The sequence below is a fragment of the Musca vetustissima genome, unplaced genomic scaffold (genome assembly GCF_032173495.1).
Source record: "Musca vetustissima isolate MV318-11 ecotype Yass unplaced genomic scaffold, APGP_CSIRO_Mvet_v1 utg13603, whole genome shotgun sequence".
Taxonomy (NCBI): Eukaryota; Metazoa; Arthropoda; class Insecta; order Diptera; family Muscidae; genus Musca; species Musca vetustissima.
In genome coordinates this window covers 1-23063 of record NW_026883815.1, presented here as the reverse complement: position 1 = coordinate 23063, position 23063 = coordinate 1, and the positions used below count along the sequence as shown (strand labels likewise).

General features: G+C 38.1%; 3 protein-coding genes and 1 non-coding gene across 4 annotated transcripts; 2 read left to right on the top strand and 2 right to left on the bottom strand.

Annotated features, from left to right (window-relative positions):
- The first annotated feature begins 3893 nt into the window (after nucleotides 1–3893).
- On the top strand, nucleotides 3894–6175 carry LOC133330814 (cystathionine beta-synthase-like). Its single transcript, XM_061539220.1, has 5 exons — nucleotides 3894–4027; nucleotides 4102–4208; nucleotides 4716–5754; nucleotides 5834–6021; nucleotides 6073–6175. Exons 1-5 carry the CDS (start codon nucleotides 3912–3914, stop codon nucleotides 6171–6173), a joined length of 1551 nt encoding a protein of 516 aa, XP_061395204.1. The 5' UTR covers nucleotides 3894–3911; the 3' UTR covers nucleotides 6174–6175.
- Nucleotides 6176–15751: 9576 nt separating this feature from the next.
- Nucleotides 15752–18362, top strand: LOC133330810 (cystathionine beta-synthase-like). The gene is made up of 5 exons (XM_061539217.1): nucleotides 15752–15882; nucleotides 15948–16054; nucleotides 16895–17933; nucleotides 18009–18196; nucleotides 18262–18362. Exons 1-5 carry the CDS (start codon nucleotides 15767–15769, stop codon nucleotides 18360–18362), a joined length of 1551 nt encoding a protein of 516 aa, XP_061395201.1. The 5' UTR covers nucleotides 15752–15766.
- Nucleotides 18363–21263: 2901 nt separating this feature from the next.
- On the bottom strand, nucleotides 21264–23057 carry LOC133330813 (dolichyl-diphosphooligosaccharide--protein glycosyltransferase subunit STT3A-like; the record flags this gene model as incomplete). The annotated part of the gene is made up of 3 exons (XM_061539219.1): nucleotides 21264–21818; nucleotides 22028–22510; nucleotides 22845–23057. Coding segments are annotated over 3 exons (1251 nt in total), but the record flags the coding sequence as incomplete, so codon positions are not given.
- Nucleotides 21900–21979, bottom strand: LOC133330816 (small nucleolar RNA Me28S-U3344). The gene has a single exon (XR_009754360.1). It is a non-coding gene; the product is annotated as a small nucleolar RNA Me28S-U3344 (small nucleolar RNA).
- Nucleotides 23058–23063: the final 6 nt, after the last annotated feature.

The window sequence follows — 23063 nt, the reverse complement described above, 5'->3', positions numbered from 1 at the left end:
AGACATTCAGTCCTTCTATGGCAATGAAGACCTTCAGCTCTTATATGACGAAGAAGAAGACCTTCAGCTCTTCTATGACGAAGAAGAAGACCTTCAGCTCTTCTATGACAAAGAAGACCTTCAGCTTTTCTATGACAAAGAAGACCTTCAGCTCTTCTATGCAGAAGAAGAAGACCTTCAGCTCTTCTATGACAAAGAAGAAGACCTTCAGCTCTTCTATGACAAATAAGAAGACCTTCAGCTCTTCTATGACAAAGAAGAAGACCTTCCGCTCTTCTATGACAAATAAGAAGACCTTCAGCTCTAGGATTTTCATTTTTTCGATTATTATATCTAGCTTGTTTTTGACGATGAAGAAGAGCTCTATAAATATGAAAACCTTCAGCTCTTTATGACAAAGAAGACCTTTAGCTCTTCTATGACGAAGAATACCTTCAGCTCTTCTATGACGAAGAAGACCTTCAGCTCTTCTATGACGAAGAATACCTTCAGCTCTTCTATGACGAAGAAGACCTTCAGCTCTTCTATGACGAAGAAGACCTTCAGCTCTTCTATGACGAAGAAGACCTTCAGCTCTTCTATGACGAAGAAGACCTTCAGCTCTTCTATGACGATGAAAACCTTCAGCTCTTCTATGACGAAGAAGACCTTCAGCTCTTCTATGACGAAGAAGACCATCAGCTCTTCTATGAAGAAAAATATCTTTAGTTCTTCTATGACGAAGAAGAAGACATTCAGTCCTTCTATGGCAATGAAGACCTTCAGCTCTTATATGACGAAGAAGAAGACCTTCAGCTCTTCTATGACGAAGAAGAAGACCTTCAGCTCTTCTATGACAAAGAAGACCTTCAGCTTTTCTATGACAAAGAAGACCTTCAGCTCTTCTATGCAGAAGAAGAAGACCTTCAGCTCTTCTATGACAAAGAAGAAGACCTTCAGCTCTTCTATGACAAATAAGAAGACCTTCAGCTCTTCTATGACAAAGAAGAAGACCTTCCGCTCTTCTATGACAAATAAGAAGACCTTCAGCTCTTCTATGACAAAGAAGAAGACCTTCAGCTCTTCTATGACAAATAAGAAGACCTTCAGCTCTTCTATGACAAATAAGAAGACATTCAGCTCTTCTATGACAAAGAAGAAGAAGACCTTCAGCTCTTCTATGACAAAGAAGAAGACCTTCAGCTCTTCTATGACAAAGAAGAAGACCTTCAGCTCTTCTATGACGAATAAGAAGACATTCAGCTCTTCTATGACGAAGAAGAAGGCCTTCAGCTTTTCTGTGGCAAAGAAGAAGACCTTCAGCTCTTCTATGGCGAAGAAGACTTTCAGCTCTTCTATGACGAAGAAGACCTTCAGCTCTTCTATGACGAAGAAGACCTTCAGCTCTTCTATGACGAAGAAGGCCTTCAGCTCTTCTGTGAAGAAGAAAAACTTTTAAGTCCTCTATGAATAAGAAGACCTTCAGCTCTTCTTTGAAAATGAAGAAATTCGTCCCTTTAATGAAAAGGATCTCTATGAAGAAGGCCTTCATCTCTTCTATAAAGAGTATTTTCAGCTCAGCGAAGAAGACCTTAGAAAAGATTTCCAGGCGCGTCGGTATTTTGCGCAGTTTTTCTAATTTGAAAGACCGTTTTCGGCAATGTTGTCTTCGACTTGATCTTTCCATTGTATTCGTGGCCTTCCCTTTCTGCGTGAAACATCATCTGGTTCGCTTTTATATGCCTTCTGGGCTGGGGCATCTTCATCCATTCTCACAACATGACGTAGCCAACGTAGTCGCTGCAGTCGCTCAATACGTCTAACAATGTCGATGTCCGAGAATAGCTGGTACAACTCATGGTTCATTCGACGGCGATATTCACCGTCAACGCAGATCGGCCCATAGATCTTTCAGAGAATTTGTCGCTCAAACACTCTAAGAGCTGCCTCATCTGCTTCCGTAAGTACCCATGCTTCAGATCCATATAACAGCACGGGTAGTATCAGCGTCTTGTAGAGTGTGAGTTTGGTCTGGCGGGAGGTGGCCTTGTTTTTGAGTTGTTTTCTCAGACCATAGTAGCATCGGTTGGCCATCACTATTCTTATCCGAATTTCAAAACTGATGTCATTCGTATTATTTATGGCGGTACCAAGGTATATAAAATCTTTGACTACCTCGAAGCTCTAGTTCTCAAGTTCCACAGTTGGTCCGAGTCTACTGGACGTCTTGCGCGTTGATACCATCAGCTTGGTCTTCTCGCCGTTTACTGCCAGACCCACTTTGGCAGACTCCTTCTCAATTTGTCCACAGGTGGCTGTTACCACTCTCAATGTTCGACCCATTATGTCGATGTCATCGGCGTAGGCAAGTAACATGTGTTGTTTGGTGTACCGAGTTTAATTTCTGTTCACTTTTGCCTCTCGTATGACCTTTTCCAGCAGGATGTTAAAAAGATCACAACTATCACCTTGTCTGAATCCTCGTTCGGTATTAAAGGGCTCCGTGGTTTTTTCAGGATTTGGCGCAGAGTGAAAATCTGGTCAGTGGTGGATTTGCCAGGTGTGAAGCCACATTGGTATTGTCCAATAATGTCATTGGACCATTGGCTTATATGCGATGGAAAGGAGACTTATTCCTCTATATTTGGCAAATATCGTCTTGTCTCTTTTTTTTTTTTTTTTTTTGCACGGGATATAGGATGCTGAGGTTCCAATCATTGGCCATGCATTCGTCTAGACAAATTGCACGAATCATCTGGTGCATGCTCCTTACCACCATCTGACCACCAGTCTTGAATAGTTCGGCTTCTAACACATCGGCCCCTACTGCTTTATTATTCTTCAGCCTATTGATTGCTATTCCGACTTCATCTTGGCTAGGTGGTTTACACTCTATACCGTCATCTATTATTGGTTCTGGCGTATCCACTGCTTCACTGCTACTATTTGATACCAGAAGTTTTTCAAAATGCTCCTTCCATATCCTCAGCACGTTGTCTGTATCTGTCACCAGCTTTCCTTCTTTATCTCTACAGGAGCATATGCCTGCACTAAAGTCTTCGGTTTGGTGTTTTACCCGTTGGTAGAATTTTCGGACTTCATTCTGATTCCTGTACATTTCGATTTGCTCACGCTCACGTTTTTCTGGCTCTTTCTCCTTTTTTCTGAAAAGACTATTTCTCTTCCATGACCGTCAGATTTTCTATGAAGAAGGATACCCACCAGCTCTTGTATGAAAAAGAAGAGCTTCGGCTATTCTATGAAGAACGAGACCTTCAAGTCTCTATGGAGAATAAGACCTTCAGATCGTCATTAAAAAGCCGTCATCCAGCTTTCCTCTAAAAATCTAATCAGACCATCTGCTCTTCTACGAGAAGAGTCTAGTGGTCACATTTAAGAAGATTCTTCAGCTCTTCTATGAAGATGTGAAGTCATGGCTCTGTAAAAGGCTCTACTATAGGGAAACCTTAAGCGGAAACAAGTTTCACAAAATCGAAAGATCGAAAAGTCGATTTTATAGTCAAAGGCAAAAATCGAAAAGTCTAAAAATCTACTTTTGGATTAGAGACGAAAATGGTGGTTACTCGCCCACGCTGACGACATCGACATAATGAGTCGAACATTGCGGTAACAACCACTTTTGAACGAATGGAGGAGCCTGCCAAAGTGGAACTGGCAGTAAATGGCAAGAAGACCAAGCTAATAGTAGCAACGCACAAGACGTCCAGTAGACTTGGACCAATTGTGGAAATGGAAACTACAGATTCGAGGTTAACATACTGCATAAAAAAGCGGGCAGTAGTTCAGTTCTGCCACCGCGAGCAAATGCGGAAGTCGTCGATTTTTTTGTTATAATCTTGTGGATAATCATCCCTCCTTCTTTCCTTGCAGCCTAGAAACCTTTCAAGAAGAAAATAAAAAACAGCAAAAAAATGCCTGCCCCAAAACCCTATGAAAGACCAAAGGATTTCATTGATCCTGGAAAACCCTCAAAATGTCCCTGGAAATTGGGCACCAAAGAAAAGACACCACACACTCAACGGGGAATGTAAGTTTCGACTATCATTATTTTCTTTAATCGATTTATTTAATTATTCTTATGTTGCTCCTTTTTTATTTCAGTGTCCATCGCCAGAAAATTAGCGCCAATATTTTAGAGACCATTGGCTGTACTCCTTTGGTAAAACTGAATAATATTCCCAAATCGGAGGGCATTAAATGTGAAATGTGTAAGTATGAATAATTTCTCAGAAGCTGAGAGTAGATTTTTTTTCTATAGAAAACAAAATTAGTCATAAGATGAGAACAGATTTTTTCTATAGAAGCATTTTGTCGTAAATGCAAAGGACAGATTTTTTTCGGAAAAAAATCTTCAGAATTTTAAGGCAGATTTTTTTCTGTAAAAAAATCCTGAAAGGAAGAAAAAATTGCTCTGAAGCTGAGCTCTGATTTTTTCCTATCGAAAAAATTCCTAAAAAACTGAGCTCTGATTTTTTTCCGATTAAAAAATTCCTCAGAAGTTGAGCTCTGATTTTATCCTATAGAAAAAATCCCTTTGAAGATGAGCTCTGATTTTTTCCTATAGAAAACAATCCTCAGAAGCTAAGCTCTGATTTTTTTCAATGGAAAAAATTGCTCAGAATCTGAAAACAATTTTTTTTCATAAAAAAAAAACAGAAATTGAGGACCTATTTTTTCCTATAAAAGAAAAAATAATTTCTCTTTTTTTATTCCAGACGCCAAATGTGAATTCTTAAATCCCGGTGGTTCGATCAAGGACCGCATTGGCTATCGTATGGTACAAGATGCCGAAGATAAGGGTCTACTTAAACCGGGCTGTACAATTATCGAACCAACCTCGGGTAACACCGGTATTGGTCTCGCCATGGCCTGTGCCATTAAGGGTTACAAATGTCTGATTGTTATGCCCGAGAAGATGTCCAATGAAAAGGTGTACGCTTTGCACGCCTTGGGCGCCAAAGTTGTTCGTACACCCAACGAAGCACCGTACGATTCACCTGAAGGTCTGATTACTGTGGCCCAACGTTTGCAAAAGGAAATACCCAATTCCATTGTTATGGATCAGTATCGCAATCCTGGAAATCCTTTGGCCCATTACGATGGTACGGCTGCGGAAATTCTCTGGCAATTGGACAATAAGGTCGATATGGTTGTGTGCGGTGCCGGTACGGGGGGTACCATAACGGGTGTCGCCCGCAAAATCAAAGAGGAATTGCCATCATGCCAAATTGTTGGCGTTGATCCTTTCGGTTCGGTTTTGGCCCGACCCGAAACATTGAACAAAACTGATATTCAATCCTATGAGGTGGAGGGTATTGGCTATGTTTTCACACCCACCGTTATGGACCATTCGGTAATCGATGTTTGGGCTAAAATAACTGATAAGGACTGTTTCCCCATGAGTCGTCGTTTGATTGCCGAGGAGGGTTTGTTGTGTGGCGGTTCATCGGGTGGTGCCATGGCTGCGGCTTTGAGATTTGCCAAGAACCTGAAGGAGGGACAACGCTGTGTTGTCATCTTACCCGATGGCATTCGCAACTATATGACCAGGTTTGTTTCGGATAATTGGATGGAGGCACGCGACTTAAAGGAGGTCACCAATGAACATGAACATTGGTGGTGGAATGTACCTGTAAGCGAATTGAAACTCTGCAACCCCTTGACCATTAAATCGGATGTTAAATTTGCCGATGCCATTGAGCTGATGAAGAAAAACCATTTAGATCAAATAACCATTTTGGATGAGGAGGATGGGTGAGTTTGTCAATAGCAAAATATAAGATCCAATCCAAAAGATCCTCTAATTAATTACATAATTTCCAATTTATTCCAGATCCATTTTGGGCACCGTTGGCCAGGAGACATTAATCAATCAAATTGTTACCATGAATCGTAAAACTGACGAAGTGGTCTTGAAAGCCGTTAACAAGCGTATCATTCGTATACCTTCCTCGGCAATATTGGGTAAATTGGCTCGTATTTTGGAAGTGGATCCCTGCGTCCTGATTGTTGACAAAGAAGGTAAATTTTTCATATTTTTTTGAATGTCTGAAATTGATTTTGTTATTGCAGATGGCAAAGATGTTCTCAAGGGTCTAGCCACCAAAATGGACGTGATGAGTTTCATTGCCAGCGGTAAACCAGCCCAAAATGGTGTTAACGGAACACACTGATCTTCATTGTTTTTTTAAATGTATAATTATACATTTAATTTTTTTTCTTTTTATAATTAAAAAAAACATTGTTCATCTGTTGCTACCTCAAAAAAATATTTTTTTTTATTCTTTAAAAAAATCTAAGATCATTCGAGCTTCCTCAAAAAATAGTCTAAAAAAATCCACGTCTTAAATATTCCTTAAAAATCCGAACTTAAAATGATCCTCAAAAATATTCTTTAACAAATCCACGCTTATAATGGTCCTCGAAAAATATACTTAAAAATCCGCGCTTATAATGGCCCTCAAAAAATATTCTTAAAAAAATCCACGCTTATAATGGTCCTCTAAAAATATTCCTTAAAAATCCACGCTAATAATGATCTTAAAAAAATGTTTTTGTTCGAAAAATTTTCACAGATTTGCAATTTTCGAATTTCGAAAAAATCAAGTGGGTGGGACCTTTAAATATGGACCTATCTTGAACATTTTCGTCACAGAAGTTTCCATTCTCCAAAAAACGGCGAATAAATAACATCCAATTTGGTTGAAAAATAGGGTGAATATCCTATAGTAAAAATGTTCTGCGAAGTTTTATTTCGACAAAGTAATGTCAAAATACCGCTCTTTCTATTGTAAAATACGGCTAGGATCGTCAAAAAATATGAAAAATGAAATGGGTTCTTTACTTGGGCGCCATGTCGAAATGTGGATGTATTTTGAAAACTTTCTTCGAATGTATATTTTCACACTGTAAGAACCCAGAATGCCGAATTACTGTCGCTTCGATTGACTTCTCAACACTCAGAGATCCCTTACAGGATTCTGTACGATCAGCATAGCCTCTAACCATTGTAAAGACTCGGCAACTAAGCCTGAAAAAAATATGTTGAAGCGCCCAAGTGTCAACAAGGGGGAATCTGACTGCAAACCGTAGCACGAGGTCGCCTAACATCCTACCGTTAGAAAGGTCATTTAGGAAGAAAGTGATCTATGGCCTGAGAAGTGGATATTTAGAGCCACCAATCTCGCCTCCTCGATCCTGGGATCGTAAGCACTCGGTCATTTCCTATGACACTTTCTTCCAGGACCCACCGTTTTCCCGTTACTGTTTATTTAAATTCACAGTTATCTAATGAATAATATTGGGCTCTTCAATATCCGCAACCTGTGGACGCGTCCGATAGCATTCAGCTCTGCTCGCCGTAGGCGGAACTCAAATTACCTTCATATAATACAAATACTTAAAGAGATTGCCGTTTATATTTGAGGCTACATCCAAATTTTGATATAATCTTCAAATGCTCTACTAGGTTCCCATTTGAAAATACAACCCCCCCCCCCCTTCCGTTAGAAAATGTTGTTTAAAACTTCAAGAGCGCCATCTATATTATTAGCTGTGAAACTGTGTATAGTCTTAACATAGACGCAGTATATCAGCAGTAATATTCTTCTCTTATATAGTCGAAGAGAAATCTAACATTTGCTCCGAACAATTGACACCATTTCCCAGAAGTAAATAAGATTGTGCCCTAACTCTTCTTGAGGGGTGGTGATTTTTTAATGAAAGATCTTGACTTTTATAAAAAGAATCGCGTAGGCAGATACAGACTCCGTGTTGTCCTTCTGGAAGGAGCATTTTGAAAAGCTTCTGGCCGTGAAGAAGATACCTAGCCAAGATGAGATCAGAATAGCAATTAATCGGCTGAAGAACAAACAGCAACAGGAGCGTATCGGTTATCAGCCGATCTATTCAAGACTAGTGGTCAGATAATGGTCAGAAGCATACACCAGCTGAGTAGTACAATTTGGCTAGTGGAATGCATGCCCAATGATTGGAACCTCAGCATCCTGTGTCCCGTGCACAAAAAAAGAGACATGACTATATGTGCCATCTATAGAGGAATTTGTCTTATTCCCATCGCATATTAAGTGTTATCCAGTGTGCGGTGTGAACGACGGAAGCCAATGGTCTATGACACTATTGGACCATACAAATGCGGCTTCAGACCAGGCAAATCCCACCATTGACCAAATTTTCACACATCGACATATTCCACCTATTCGTGGACTGTAAAGCCGCATTCGGCACCCCTATCCGTTCAGAGGAGTTTAAAGTCATGTCTACGTTCGGCATTCCCGCAAAATTAATACGGCTATGCAGGATAACTTTAAGTGGTACAAGGTCAGCAGTTAATGTCGGAAAGGACCTAACGGAGCGCTTCAATACCGAACGAGGATTCAGGCAAGGTGACAGTTTGTCGTTTGATATTTTTGACATCTTGCTGGAAAAGGTCATACGAGACGCAAAGGTGAACAAAAATGACACTCTGTACACCAAACAACACATGTTACTCGCCTACGCCGATGACATCGATATAATGGGTCGAACATTGTGAGCGGTAACAGCCACCTTTGAACAAATTGAGAAGAGTTCTGCCAAAGTGGGTCTTTCAGTAAATGGCGAGAACACCAAGCTGATGGTATCAACGCGCAAGACGTCCAATAGGCTCGGAACAACTGTGGAACTTGAGAACTACAGCTTTGAGGTAGTTAAAGATTGTTTAAACCATGGTACCACCAAAAATATAACTAATGTCATCAGTTTTGATATTCGGAGAAGCATAGTGTTGGCCAAGGATAGTGTTGGTCACCTCAGGACAAGACCCTGATACTACCCGTGCTTTTATATGGATCTGAAGCATGGGTACTTGCGCAAGCAGATGCGGCAGCTCTTGGGGTGTTCGAGAGAAAAATTCTCCGAAAGATCTACGGGCCGATCTGCGTCGACGGTGAATATCGGCGTCGAATGAACCACGACCTTTACAATCTATACGCGGATATCAACGTATTGAGCTACAGCTACTAGGCCATGTTGTGTGAATGAATAAGAATGCCCCAGCTTCACACAGAAGGGGAAGGCCACGAATCAGATGGAAAGACCAAGTAGAAAACAACATCTTGGAACGTGGTCTTTCAAATTGGAGGGATGCGCACCAGTCCGACGCGCTTGGAAATATTTTTTAAGCTTGGCTTATGGAACAATCGTTCTGTAACAAGCCAGCTAAGAAGAAGAAGATTAAATAAAATCAGTTTTGAAATTCGGAGAAAGATAGTGCTGGCCAACTGATGCTACATGGTCTAAGTAAGCAGTTTAGAAACAGGGCCACCTCAAGACAAGACGCTGATACTACCCGTGCAATTATATGGATCTGAAGCATCTGCTCAAGCAGATGAGGTAGCTCTTGGGGTGTTCGAGAGAAAAATTCTCCGAAAGATCTACGGGCCGATCTGCGTTGACGGTGAATATCGGCGGCGAATGAACCACGAGCTTTACAATATATATGAGCTGCAGCGACTACGGTGGCTAGGCCATGTTGTGCGAATGATTGAGAATGTCCCAGCTCAAAAAAGCGAGCCTACTGATGGTTTACGCAGAAGGGAAAGGCCACGAATTAGGTGGAAAGACCAAGTAGAAGACAACATGTCGGTACATGGTGCTTGGAAATTTTTTTTAAGCTCGGCTTATGGAACATCCGTTTTGTAACAAGCCAGCTGATTAAGTAAGTAATGAAGGTATACATATAACATCTTTGACTGCCTCGGAGCTGTAGTTTTCAAGTTACACAGTTGGCCTTCTCGCCATTTTATTTTTACTTAACATTGGTGTACCTATTATTATGATAATGCTTGTATATGGTACAATTTTTTTATATTTTTTGTTTCCGTTTATTTGCGTTTTTCCTGTAAGGGCGATGATCATTTGAATGATTATAAGTAAATTTTTTCTTATACGAGTCAAGTTAGTTCCCTCTCAAAATTCAGTTTTTCCCATGCCTATGAATGCCCCAACCCAGTTTTCTAGTACAGGTTCTGTCTCCGAATTTCCATATGGAAATGGTGCAGCTGACGATGCCAACACGTTGTTCTACGACAAACAAATGGGGGTCAACACAAAAAAAAAGAACAGCAACAACAAAAACCGGCATTGAGAGATGAACATGCCGGGAGAGTGGATACCTCACAACATACATATGTACACTACATCTGTGAATAGGTATGTTTGTGCGTGTGTGTGTATGTATGTTTTCATTGACTGAGAATATTTACTTTGGGCACATTAATGAGGTTATAAATTCTTGGATAGGTTCGGTGGCTGTCAGTAGTCATAAAAACTCTGATTGAGCTGGGGGCGCGTGGTGTGATATCCTCCGTTGATTCGTGTGTTAAAAAAAATTGTGTGAGTGTGTGTTCGTAGAGCAGCAGTTCCTCAAACAATTGGCAGTGATTTTAATTTATAATTTTTTTATTTGTTCTTGCTCTAAAAAACAAACACACAATAGATTTTTTCTTAAGGTAAACAGCAATGACAACAGCAACAACAACAATTGTAAATTGTGTACATCGCATTACAATGGTAGAAAAAACATGTGGTAACAATTAACAACAGAGAAAATTTTCCAATTCTAAAGAGGATGTTTTTTCTGCCGTTGTTTTGTGACTGAGTGTTCCATATACATATGTAAATTACAGTGAAGATAATGTGAGAGAGATGTACAGAACAAAACAAGTTTGATATTAGTGTAGTTGTTGTTAGTAAAACAATAATGATAGTGTTGCCAATTAATATATAAATATAGGTATATAGCCACAAAATGTTTATAATTAAATTAAAAACTGATAATTTGTTTTTATTTTTAATCTAAATATTACTAAACGCGTGTTAACTTTTGTTTCGTGTGTCAGTGAAAACATGTGTGCTTATGAGAACACATAAGAAAGGAGAAAAAGTGTGTGAGATAGAGAAAGAGAGCAGAGTTATGTTAATTCAATGTTATGCTCTCATAACAAGTCAACAGTTACATTGTTGTTACTTGACATCCTTTTAATGGGTTACAAATAAAAAAAATAGTGTATTTCTTTGTGCTGCTAGTGGCTACCCTATTTAAAAAAAACGTTACATTTTTTAAATTACGTTTTGATTTAAAAACAAATGTTCAATTATTTTTATAGTCTCCCACAACAACAACATGCTTGTGTGCGCATGTAGCTATTACCTCCCATATGCCTAAAGAATTATATCTTCTTCTACTACTGCCGGCCTTTGACAGCAGCAACGCAGAGATAGTCGAGAAATGACAGGAAATTATTATTGGAAGAACGCACAGCGTGTTTCTTTTGGTTTTATCTATATTTTTTATACATACGTACATATACAGTGACGAGCAGAAATGAGTACATGTTTGAACATTGGACACTATTTACGTCATAAAAATAAGAATATAAAAGCATATTCAAAAATGTTGGTTGCATTTTATAACGTATTTCGTACCTAACAAATCAACCTAAAGTTAAAGATTTTAAATCTTTAATTTCTAAGGAAAAAAACAGAGAAAAGTAAATCAACTCCAATGTACTCACTTTTGCACTTTTGAACAAATTTGCAGAATTCGAATATTTTTATTAATTATACCGTAGTTTTATATTTTTAATGTATCATTTATGAAATTTGGCATATTTTCAACCAATTTTAGTACAATTTCTTCCAATCACCTCATATCTACAGCCAAAATTCGTCTAAATTATTAGGGGCTGATTGGTACTATCCCACCTCTCTCTTTGCGATTGGGCCCAAATTATCATTCGGATTGATGTCGAAACTTTGTGCTGACCACTGTGTAATTCAAAATTTTCCTCACGAAGATATTCTCTCACGAATTTTGACGTATATCTTTGATCACCGTCCTGCACATAATAGCTACCTAAACTGACTGATATGAATCTACAATGATCTAAATGGACTTCTTTCATTATTATATTGTAAATTTTTTTAACCTCGGTCCTGGACTCACTAGTTAAAGCCTACGCATACCATGGCAATTCCTCAACCGTGCTTCACATTTGGTCTTTGAATTAGTTTTCATCACCAAAAATGCTTATTGAAAACGGTTGAATTTGGATTCGTCGGACCCGATCACACGTTTCCAGTTGACTACAGTTCAACTTTTGGTCCAGTTGAAAAGTCTTTACCCTTATTTTGCAGTTTTTTCCTATAAAACAGGTTTTTAGTCTTTTTTTAATGCTGCTATATCCAATGTCGGGAAGGGTTCTTCACTTACGAAGCATATTTTGGTTTTAAAACTTATCAAATTACATTTCCCTTATCATTAGACGTGGGTCCACACAACTTATAAGCGGTGTACGACCTCTAATTTGAGGTTTGGGAACAACGGAACACCGTTTTTGTACCCATACCCAATAATTGACACAATTTAAGTCCCTTTGCAATTTCCAGGGTAGAGCAGATTTTTCAGTTTTTCCGAATGGCCTCTTCAGTGGTTATATATTTCTTCTTGATTTATTATTATTTGATATATATGATATTATTTATTATATGATATTATTTATTTTTTTTTACAAAACTTTGTACAATTTTTTCGTAAACGGGATTTAAATGGTGTAGAACTTAGATATTTTGTTAAAAAAACTAATGAAAACCAAAAAAAGATTTAAAAAAAACTTGATTTTACATTCCTTTTATGCACATTATTAAAAAATGCAGACGTGCAAAAGTGAGTACATGGGAGTTGATTTCGTTTTCTTTATTTTTTTTAGTTATTTTTAAGAGTTAGATTTTTAAATTTAGCCCAATAAAATGCCACCAACATTTTTGAATTAGCTTCTTTAGTTTTATTTTCATGACGTAAAAAGTGTCCAAAATGCAAACATGTACTCGTTTCTGCTCGCCACTGTATATGTTCAGAGATAGTGTTTTTCGTTATATACATATGTATGTATTGAAATACCAGATTTTTGTGAAAGATGAATTTTTCAAAAAAAAAAAAATTTCTAACGACAATCAAACCAAGCAGTAGGGAATTTTTAATTATTTTTGATAACATTTAGGAACTATTTTAAGTGTGGACAGGGACTTACAGTGGGTCACAGTGAAAATGGTCCACCTATGACAAAACACATTAAAAAGTCTTCGATATCAATAAAAATATAAAGCAAAAGAGGAGTAATTTGTATGTTCAAAGTACAAACAAAATCGATTGCAGTTTGGTCACAGCTATGCTGGTAATGATTTTTCATCACTCTTCGAATAATAAATATAAGAATGAAATGAAAAAGTTTTGATTGCGATACCCTCAATTCGTTGTGTCAATACCGCTTCGATAAAGTGAACTAAGATCTAAGAGCCTTACAGACGCTGTCACGTTGGGCCAGACAAAGACGGAACTGGTAATGTTCCCTAGGAATCGTATGCTCGGCGTTTTTGCTTCACCAACACTGAATGGAGTGCAACTTCATCTATCTCCCGAAGCAAAGTACCTTGGCACAATCCTGGACTGTCAACTACCTTGTACCTTTAGGCATGGTCGTATCTTGAACGAGCCAGGTATGACATTGGACCAACGCGTGAAACTAAGTGACTATATATCACTAGTCCTGAGATTTGACTACGTTATTCCTAGTAGATACGACTGGAACCGAAGTAACCCTCCTCTGAACGGTCTGGCGTTCTAAACAGACGGATCCAAGATGGAAGAAGGTACAGGGACAGGCGTCTACTGTGAAAGGCTAGGCCTTGAGCTTACTTACAAGTTGGATTGCGACTGTAGTTTTTTTCCAAGCTGAAATCTTCCCGATTTGAAAGGCAGCGGGTTTGATAAAAAGTCTGGATACAGAGGTCGTTGAACCGGTAAATATCTTCGTAGATAGTCAAGCGGCTGTTAAAGCCATCAAATCTGAGGCCGTCGTCAAGTGTAGAACATCTTTGGAAGAACTTACTTACAGCAATCGGCTGTGTTGGGTACCAGGACACCGTGACAGCAGACGAATTAGCTAGACGAGGATCTCAATCCACAGATCTAGTAATTGATGACTCAATCAAACCACCCATATGTCATCTTTGCGGGACCTTTGAGGCGTTCTTCGACGAAAGAGCCTATGAACTTTGGAACAATGAACCTAGGGGACCTTTGAGGCGTTCTTCGACGAAAAAGCCTATGAACTTTGGAACAATGAACCTAGGTGCAACGTGTCAAGATCCATTTGGCCGACTCTGTCTACCAAAAGGACGCACTCTCTGTTGAACCTGAGCAAAGCTGAAAAAAGAGTAATGACAGGAATCAGTACTAGTCATTGCAATATCAGGGCCTTTACTAGTAAATGGGATCTTGATGCAATTGTTTACTGTAGTCTCTGCATTGACGAGGAGGAGACGGAGACAATTGAACATCTTCTGTGTCACTGTCCACGTAATATATCTTCTGTCTGATCTCTATAGCCATCGACATTATTCCAAACTTACCTTCTCATATCTTTTTGTAAGCTTCTCATCTGTCTTTATTTCCCCAATCTTCTCTCCCCTATAGATCTCTCCTTATCTCTTTTCTTCTCGTGGATGATCACAACGGACCTGACGGACCCCAAACCTAACCTATATCTAAGTGCTATCGTGCAGAGAGTCTCCGCTTATTATAGGTGTTTACAATATGATAATTGAATTTGTATACAGTATCTTTATACTTTCACCGATCACCCTTTTTCTAGCAATCATGAGTAGAAATACGAGATATAATAAGAATTTGTCTAATATTACCCAGATCAATGATTAGGATTGTTCTGAGGTGTCCTCCGAAGAAGAAAAATATGAATTAGGCAAAATTGATGTGTACGGTGAATATCCTAAATTCACTGAAACTGATAATAGAAGGATCTTCAGATAGTGAAGAGGAAAACTTTAATTTGTATCGTAACAAGAAATCGTTCTGACATCGATGATGAGGGAACGAGTATTTTAAGTACATCCCGAGACGTAATGCATTAAATTAAAATTGCCGCCGACGGGATGCGGTGGGTTAAAACTGGGTTGCCGTCCATTCATATTATATTCAAGGATTTAAATATCGCGACCGACAATTTTTTTACAAGCATTCTGCTGGTCCAAAAATTGCTGGAACTAAAGACAACCATGATTTGAACAATTCGCTCAAACAAGTGAGAACCCTCAGAGGCGTCGATTTTTTATTGGTTTCGATTTAATAAAAACATGTATGAGTTAGAAAAGAACGTCACGCCATTATCAAAAAAGTCAGGTCATGAAGATAATGACAAACCCCAACTAGTCTGCAATAATAAACCATTCATATTTTAAGCGGCTAATTACGTTAATCAAGTTTATTTATTTTTTTCTTGTTAATAACAAAATAGAGGCGTTGTCCCATTCGATCCCCTTATTGTCCACATTCTTTAAGCATCACACATGGCAAAGCGTGAAATTATACGCAAATCTCCACAATTCATTATCAGTTGCGACTAATTGCTTGCGTTAAGCTGCTGTTTGTCGTCTTACTCAGCTCACGAAGTCGAGCTATCGCACAGAAATTTCTACAGCAAGCACAAACAAGAAAAAAACAATTAACCACAACCGCAATTTATTAGATTAAAAGAATAGCGATAGGAGGATCCCAACATAAAAATATAATCACATTCGGACAAACGCGGACAGTTCTGTTGCCAGCACGAGCAAACGCGGAAGTCTAAATTCCTTCCTTCTTTCCTCTCTTGCAGCCCCGAAAACTCATTAAGAAGATAACAGCAAAATGCCTGCCCCAAAACCCTATGAAAGACCAAAGGATTTCATTGATCCTGGTAAACCCTCAAAATGTCCCTGGAAATTGGGCACCAAGGAAAAGACACCACACACTCAACGAGGAATGTAAGTTTTTGTTTGCACTTCATAGCTTCACACCCCATTTTTAATGTTGTTTCGTTTTATTTCAGTGCCCATCGTCAGAAAATAACACCCAACATTTTGGAGGCCATTGGCTGCACCCCTTTGGTGAAACTGAACAATATTCCCAAATCGGAGGGTATTAAATGTGAAATGTGTAAGTATGAATGGACACGGGAACTGAAGGCAAATTCCTTAACAACCTTAGGACAGAAAATCTCCAAGATAGAAAACTGATTTCTTCTGTAGAAAACAATCCTGAGAATCTGAAGACATACACTTCCCTAAAAATCCTCAGAAGCTGACGACCTATTCTTTATAGAAAAAAATATGTCCTCTTCTAAAGACTTTTCTATTAAAAATAATCTTTAAAAGCTGATGACAATTTTTTCAATAGAAAAGCAAAGCACAGAAGTTGAGGACAGATCATTTTTTCTATATGAAGGAAACTGTCCCTTGAAAAAAGTCCTCAGAATCTGTCCTCAAATTCTGAGGACTTTTTTCAGATTCTGAGGACTTTTTCCTTCATATAGAAAAAAATGATATGTCCTCAGCTTCTTTGCTTTGCTTATCTATTGAAAAAATTGTTCTGAGGACAATTTTTTCAATAGAAAAGCAACAGATACTTTTTTCAGACTTTTTTTCTATATGAAAAAATTCCTCAGAATCTGAGAACAGTTTTTTTATAGAAAAAAGTCCTAAGAATCTGAGGACAGATTTTGTCTATAAAAAAATATTCACAGAATCTGAGGACCGATTTTTTTTCTAAAGAATAAAGTCCTCATTATCTGAGAACAGATTATTTTAAGTCCTTCGTAAATTTTACCAAAGAAAATATGTGTTCATCTTCTGACATCATCCAACAGAAAAATCTTCAGAAACTGAAGACAGATTTTTCTTAAAAATAAATTCTCAGATTCTGTGCCTTTTTTCCAATAGAAAAAAATATTCTCCCCTTTTGAATACCTTAATTCAAACCCCCCTCTTTTTATTTCAGACGCCAAATGTGAATTCCTGAATCCCGGTGGTTCGGTCAAGGATCGCATTGGCTATCGTATGGTACAAGATGCCGAAGACAAGGGTCTACTTAAACCGGGCTGCACAATTATTGAACCAACCTCGGGTAACACCGGCATTGGTCTCGCCATGGCCTGTGCCGTAAAGGGTTACAAATGTCTGATTGTTATGCCCGAGAAAATGTCCAACGAAAAGGTGTACGCTTTGCGTGCCTTGGGCGCTAAAATTATTCGCACACCCACCGAAGCGGCCTACGATTCACCTGAAGGTTTGATTTGTGTTGCCCAACGTTTGCAAAAGGAAATACCCAATTCCATTGTTTTGGATCAGTATCGCAATCCGGGTAATCCTTTGGCCCATTATGATGGTACCGGTGCTGAAATTCTCTGGCAATTGGACAATAAAGTCGATATGGTTGTGTGCAGTGCCGGTACAGCGGGTACCATAACGGGTATTGCCCGCAAAATCAAGGAGGAACTGCCCTCATGCCAAATTGTTGGCGTTGATCCTTTCGGTTCGGTTTTGGCTCGTCCCGAAACATTGAACGAATCCGATGTTCAATTCTACGAAGTTGAAGGTATTGGCTATGATTTCATACCCACCGTAATGGATCACTCGGTAATCGATGTTTGGACTAAAATCGGTGATAAGGACTGCTTCCCCATGAGTCGTCGTTTGAATGCTGAGGAGGGTTTGTTGTGCGGCGGTTCATCGGGTGGTGCCATGGCTGCTGCTTTGAGATTTGCCAAGAATCTGAAGGAGGGACAACGTTGTGTTGTCATTTTACCCGATGGCATTCGCAACTATATGACTAAATTTGTTTCGGATAATTGGATGGAGGCACGTGACTTTAAGGAGGTCAACAATGAACATCAACATTGGTGGTGGAACGTACCTGTAAGCGAATTGAAACTCAGCACCCCCTTGACCATTAAGTCAGATGTTAAATTTGCCGAAGCCATTGAGCTGATGAAGAAGAATAATTTAAATCAATTGACAATGCTGGATGAGGAGGATGGGTGAGTTAGTGTAGCAATCGAAGAATTGATCCAATAAATCGTTTAATTGATTACATAATTTCCAATTTACTACAGTTCCGTTTTGGGCACAGTCGGCCAGGAGACTTTGATTAATCAAATTGTTAGCATGAATCGTAAAACTGACGAATTGGCCCTGAAAGCCATTAACAAGCGTGTCATTCGCATACCCTCCTCGGCAATTTTGGGCAAATTGGCTCGTGTTTTGGAAGTGGATCCCTGCGTCCTGATTGTTGACAAAGAAGGTAAATTTTTAATTTTTAAATTTATTTTTGAATGTCTAAAAATTAAATTGTTTTTGTTTTTGCAGATGGCAAAGATGTCCTCAAGGGTCTAGCCACTAAAATAGACGTAATGAGTTTTATTGCCAGCGGTAAACCAGCCCAAAATGGTGTAAATGGAACTCACTGAACTTAATAATTTTTATAAATATATAATTATACATTATATGTATGTACATATGTAGTTTACATTGGAAGAAAACAGATCCTGTTTTGGAGATAATACAATTTTATTATGACTTAACACAAATTCAAATTTGTTTTTTTTTCTATTGAAAAATAGGGCTTGAGATATTCTTTAGAACTTATTTAAAAAAAGTCTTAAAGAAATCCAAGATTGAGGTAGTCATTAAAAAATTCTTAAAAATCCATGCTTGAGGTCATTAAAAAATCAAGATTGAGGTAGTCTTCGAGAACATTTCTTTAAAAAATCTACGCCTAAAAGAGTAAAGTGATTGACTGACTGTCTGATTTAACGATTCATCACACCCAGAAGAAACGGCTGAAGCTAGAATCTTGAAATTTTGGGTAAGGGTCACTCTTGGTCTAAATGTGACAGATAAGGCTGCGGTTTTGGAAATTCGTAGTAGAACGGTACGAAAAGTACTAAATATGACACCATTTGTATTTGGAGAACCGGTAGAGCTAGAACTCTTAAATTTTATACGAGGGACACTGATGGAGTGTAGAATACATATAGCAAAGGGTTTTTTGGACATTCGAACTATAAGTGTGCGAAAAGTACTAAAATGTACTAATTTTGGTACAAATTCGGTAGCATGTGAATGGATAGAGCTAACAACTTGAAAATTGGAATACGAATTAGAGTGGAGATGTAGGGTCTATTTAAGGAGATGGTTTTGAAAGCGTGTATTCATGTGTACGAAAAGTACTATATGATACTATATTTGGTACAAATTTAATATGGAGATACAAATCGAGCTACAATCCTGATGTTTAAAATTAACATTATCGTCGGAGTGTAGGATTGGAATATGTAGGTAGTTTTGGAAATTTGTTACTTACGTGTACGAAAAGTAGTAAATCGTACTATAATTGGTACAATTTAGATTTGGGTGAACCGATAGAGCGGGAACAATGAAATTTGGAGTCAGGATCACTGTATGGGTGTAGCATTGGGGTCAGGATTCAGTTTAAGAAATTTATACTTATGGGTACTAAATTTGGTACAATTTGAATTTTAGGTAAATCAAGAAATTTGGAGTCAGGCTAACTGCTGAGGTGTAAGATTGAGATATGTAGGAAGTTTTAGAAATGTGTACTAATGTGTACTAAATTTGGTACAATTTGAATTGTGAGTGAACCGATAGATTTGGAATCTTGAAACTTGGATTTGGGATAACTGTGGGGGTGAAGGGTTGGGGTATGTAGAATGTTTTAGAAATTTGTACTAATGTGTACTAAATTTGGTACAATTTGAATTGTGGGTGAACCGATTGAGTTGAAATCCTGAAACTTGGATTTAGGATCACTGTGGGACGAAGGATTGGGTTAAGTAGGAAGTTTTGGAAATTCGTACTACTGTGTACTATACTTGGTACAACTTGAATTGTGGGTGAACCAATTTGAAATCCTAAAATTTTAATTTGGAATCATTATAGGGGTGAAGGCTTAGTTAAGTAGGATGTTGTGGAAATTTGTACTACTGTGTAATAAATTTGGTACAATTTGAATTGTGAGTAAACCGATAGAGTTGGAATATGAAGCTTGGATTTAGGATCACTATGGCGTGCAGGTTAGAGGTAAAAAGGTTTTAAAAATTCGTACTACTCTGTACTAAATTTGGTACAATATAATTGTGGGTGAACCGAAGGAGTTGGAATCCTGAAACTTAGATTTAGGATCAGTGTGGGGGGTAAGATTGGGTTAAGTTGGAAGTTGTGGAAATTCGTACTACTGTGTTCTAATTTTGGTACAATTTAAATTGTGGGTGAACCCATAGAGTTGGAAACCTGAAACTTGGATTTAGGATCAGTATGGGGATGTAGGTTTGTGGTAAGAAGGAGGGTTTAGAAATTCGTACTACTCTGTACTAAATTTGGTACAATTTAAATTGTGGGTGAACCGATAGAGTTGGAATCCTGAAACTTGGATTTAGGATCAGTGTGGGGGGTAAGATTGGGTTAAGTTGGAAGTTGTGGAAATTCGTACTACTGTGTACTAAATTTGGTAAAATTTGAATTTTTGGTGAACCAATAGAGTTGAAATCCTGAAACGTGGATTTAGGATCAGTGTGGGGGGTAGGATTGGGGTATGTAGAATATTTTGGAAAGTGTACTACTGTGTACTAAATTTGGTACAATTTGAGTTGTGAGTAAATCGATAGAGTTGGAATCCTGAAACTTGGATTAAGGATCACTATGGGGGTATAGGTTTGTTGTGAGGAGGTTTTAGAAATTCGTACTATTGTGTACTAAATTTGGTACGCCTCTGTTGGTCGTTGAAAAAATAATCTTTAAAAATCCACACCTCTTCTGTTACGCTTTGAAAAACTATTCTTTAAAATATCCTAGCCTTCTCTTTGAAAATACCCTTTAAAAAATTCACATCTTAAAAATTCCAGACCTCTATTCAAATAAGAGGACAGGAAACAGCCTCTGTCACTTCTACACAAAATGAAAGTCCATTACAATTTAATTTTTTTATAAAATATATATTTTATTATAGAAAACCTGCATGTGTCATGGATGGGTGTATGCATTTGGGGATACAATTTGTTGTCTTAATTTATACGAGAGATGGAGCATTTAGGTTGTGCTATCCATAAATGGTTAATACTTTTTTGTTTGCAATTTTTATTTTGTTAACTAATTTTTTAGCTTTAGTTTCGTATTCGATGCAATAGATCAGTTAAGTTTCGAAAATAAAGAGATTCATCAATAATTAATTTGGAGAAGAAACTTCTTAAATACTGTGTTTTTCTAAATAAAAATAAAAAAGAATTGATCAACAATGTTTCATCAGGATACAGAAAAGAATTCGATGATGGCAGAAAACGGTAGTCTCCTTTTTAAACACCACGATTACTTAAATCCTTAACTTTGTAGATTCGCACCAACCAATGTTCCGTTGTATATGCCTCTTCCAACACATCCAATTCAAAATCTTTATTACCAATCTCTGCAGCCCGAACACGATCATAACCTGGTGGTTTACCGCCCTCGGTGTATACTTGTCCAAAACGATAATAGCACATTTTGTACATCAAACAGTTGAGCAGGGTTGGCGAACCTTCTTTATCGACACGGAATTCACCATTGGCAGCATAATAATCCTTCTCTTTAATATGAGCACCACGATCGGTACTGCCACCAATACGCACCATCCATAGGAACTTGTTAATATCATCGGAAGAATAGCCCGTAAGGCCGCCGAATATCACCAAGACATAATCAACATCAAGTTCACGCATTATTTCATATGCTTTCTCCTCCGAAGAGGCCATGGCTTGGCCAACACGCGATATGTGTGTATTATTCCAGGTATTGTTATCAACGAGTATGGTACGATTTGCCATGGCTGTTATTTGATAACCATAATCCCACCAGGACATTATGCGGGCATCCTGTAAAAGAAGAGAGGAAAAAATTGGGATTTTCAATTAATTTCAAATGAAAATATAAAGATTTAAAATATTGTTTAAATAATTATATTCAGCTTAGTTGTAGTACTCATTATGTGTCATACTCTTCCTATCAAGAATTACAAGTGTTCATCATATTGAAAATCTTCAAAATAGGGTCAAACATTTGAGGAGTGATGTTGTAAACTTACCTCAGGTGTATTCATTTGCAGCCAATAGTAGGCCTCACGAAAATCATCAAAAATGATACGACCGCCATCATGTGAACGGGCACTCAAAACAATGCTGGGCGATGAATATGCTTCCGAAGTCACCCAGGTACAATGGAATGTGTAGACAATTAACATCATTGTTACAATGCCCACAAACGTGATGGCCACTTCCTTTTTAATGCCACCACTTTGTTGTTCCATCTTTTTATATTGACGTTTACTTTCAACTGGCTTCTTCTCTGCGGCCGATGCCACCTCTATCGATTGTATATATTTTGCCAATAAATGTGATACAGCAATGCCGGAGAGGACACACATAACCGGGGCCAAGACCAACATTAAACGTACCATAACACCAGCAAAATAAATACTAGTGACACCGTAGAGTATAATGAAGATATTGGCATCGGTTAGTTTGACAAAGCAAAAGTATAACCCAGCCGGGAAGAGGAATACCAGAATCTGAAAAAAATAATAAAAAAATAGATTAAATATGTTCTTCGAAATAACTTCTAGCTTCGAGAATCCAGAATGTTTAAAAATGGGTTAGGTATTGATGGAAAATTAGGAATGGAACATGTAGAGTTTTGCGGCACATCTCGATTGTTAAAAAAGACTTCTGAGATGAGCCCCCAAAACTCATTGTAAGAGATCATCAGCGATCAAAGTGTGTGTAATCAATGGGTAACATTAAGGTGTACTCATTAACGCTCTATGATATCATCATGAATGAGGATAGATATTTGGGAAATATGTGAAATTTGCAGTTAAATTTTAATATTTCATTGAAACCTACCTGTAGATCAAAATAGAATGAAGACCATGAGGTGGGTTGATGTTCCGAAACCGAGGCAATAATGGGAATGTGATTTTTGGCATATGAGGGATCCAATAGAGAATAGAAACGACCAGTCCATGGCGACACCTTGCCGGTAACTGTCAATAGGATACCAACAATAAATGCCACTGTCAAGATCGTAGAAACCAAAGCCTTAAAAAGTGTCTCAAAATGATC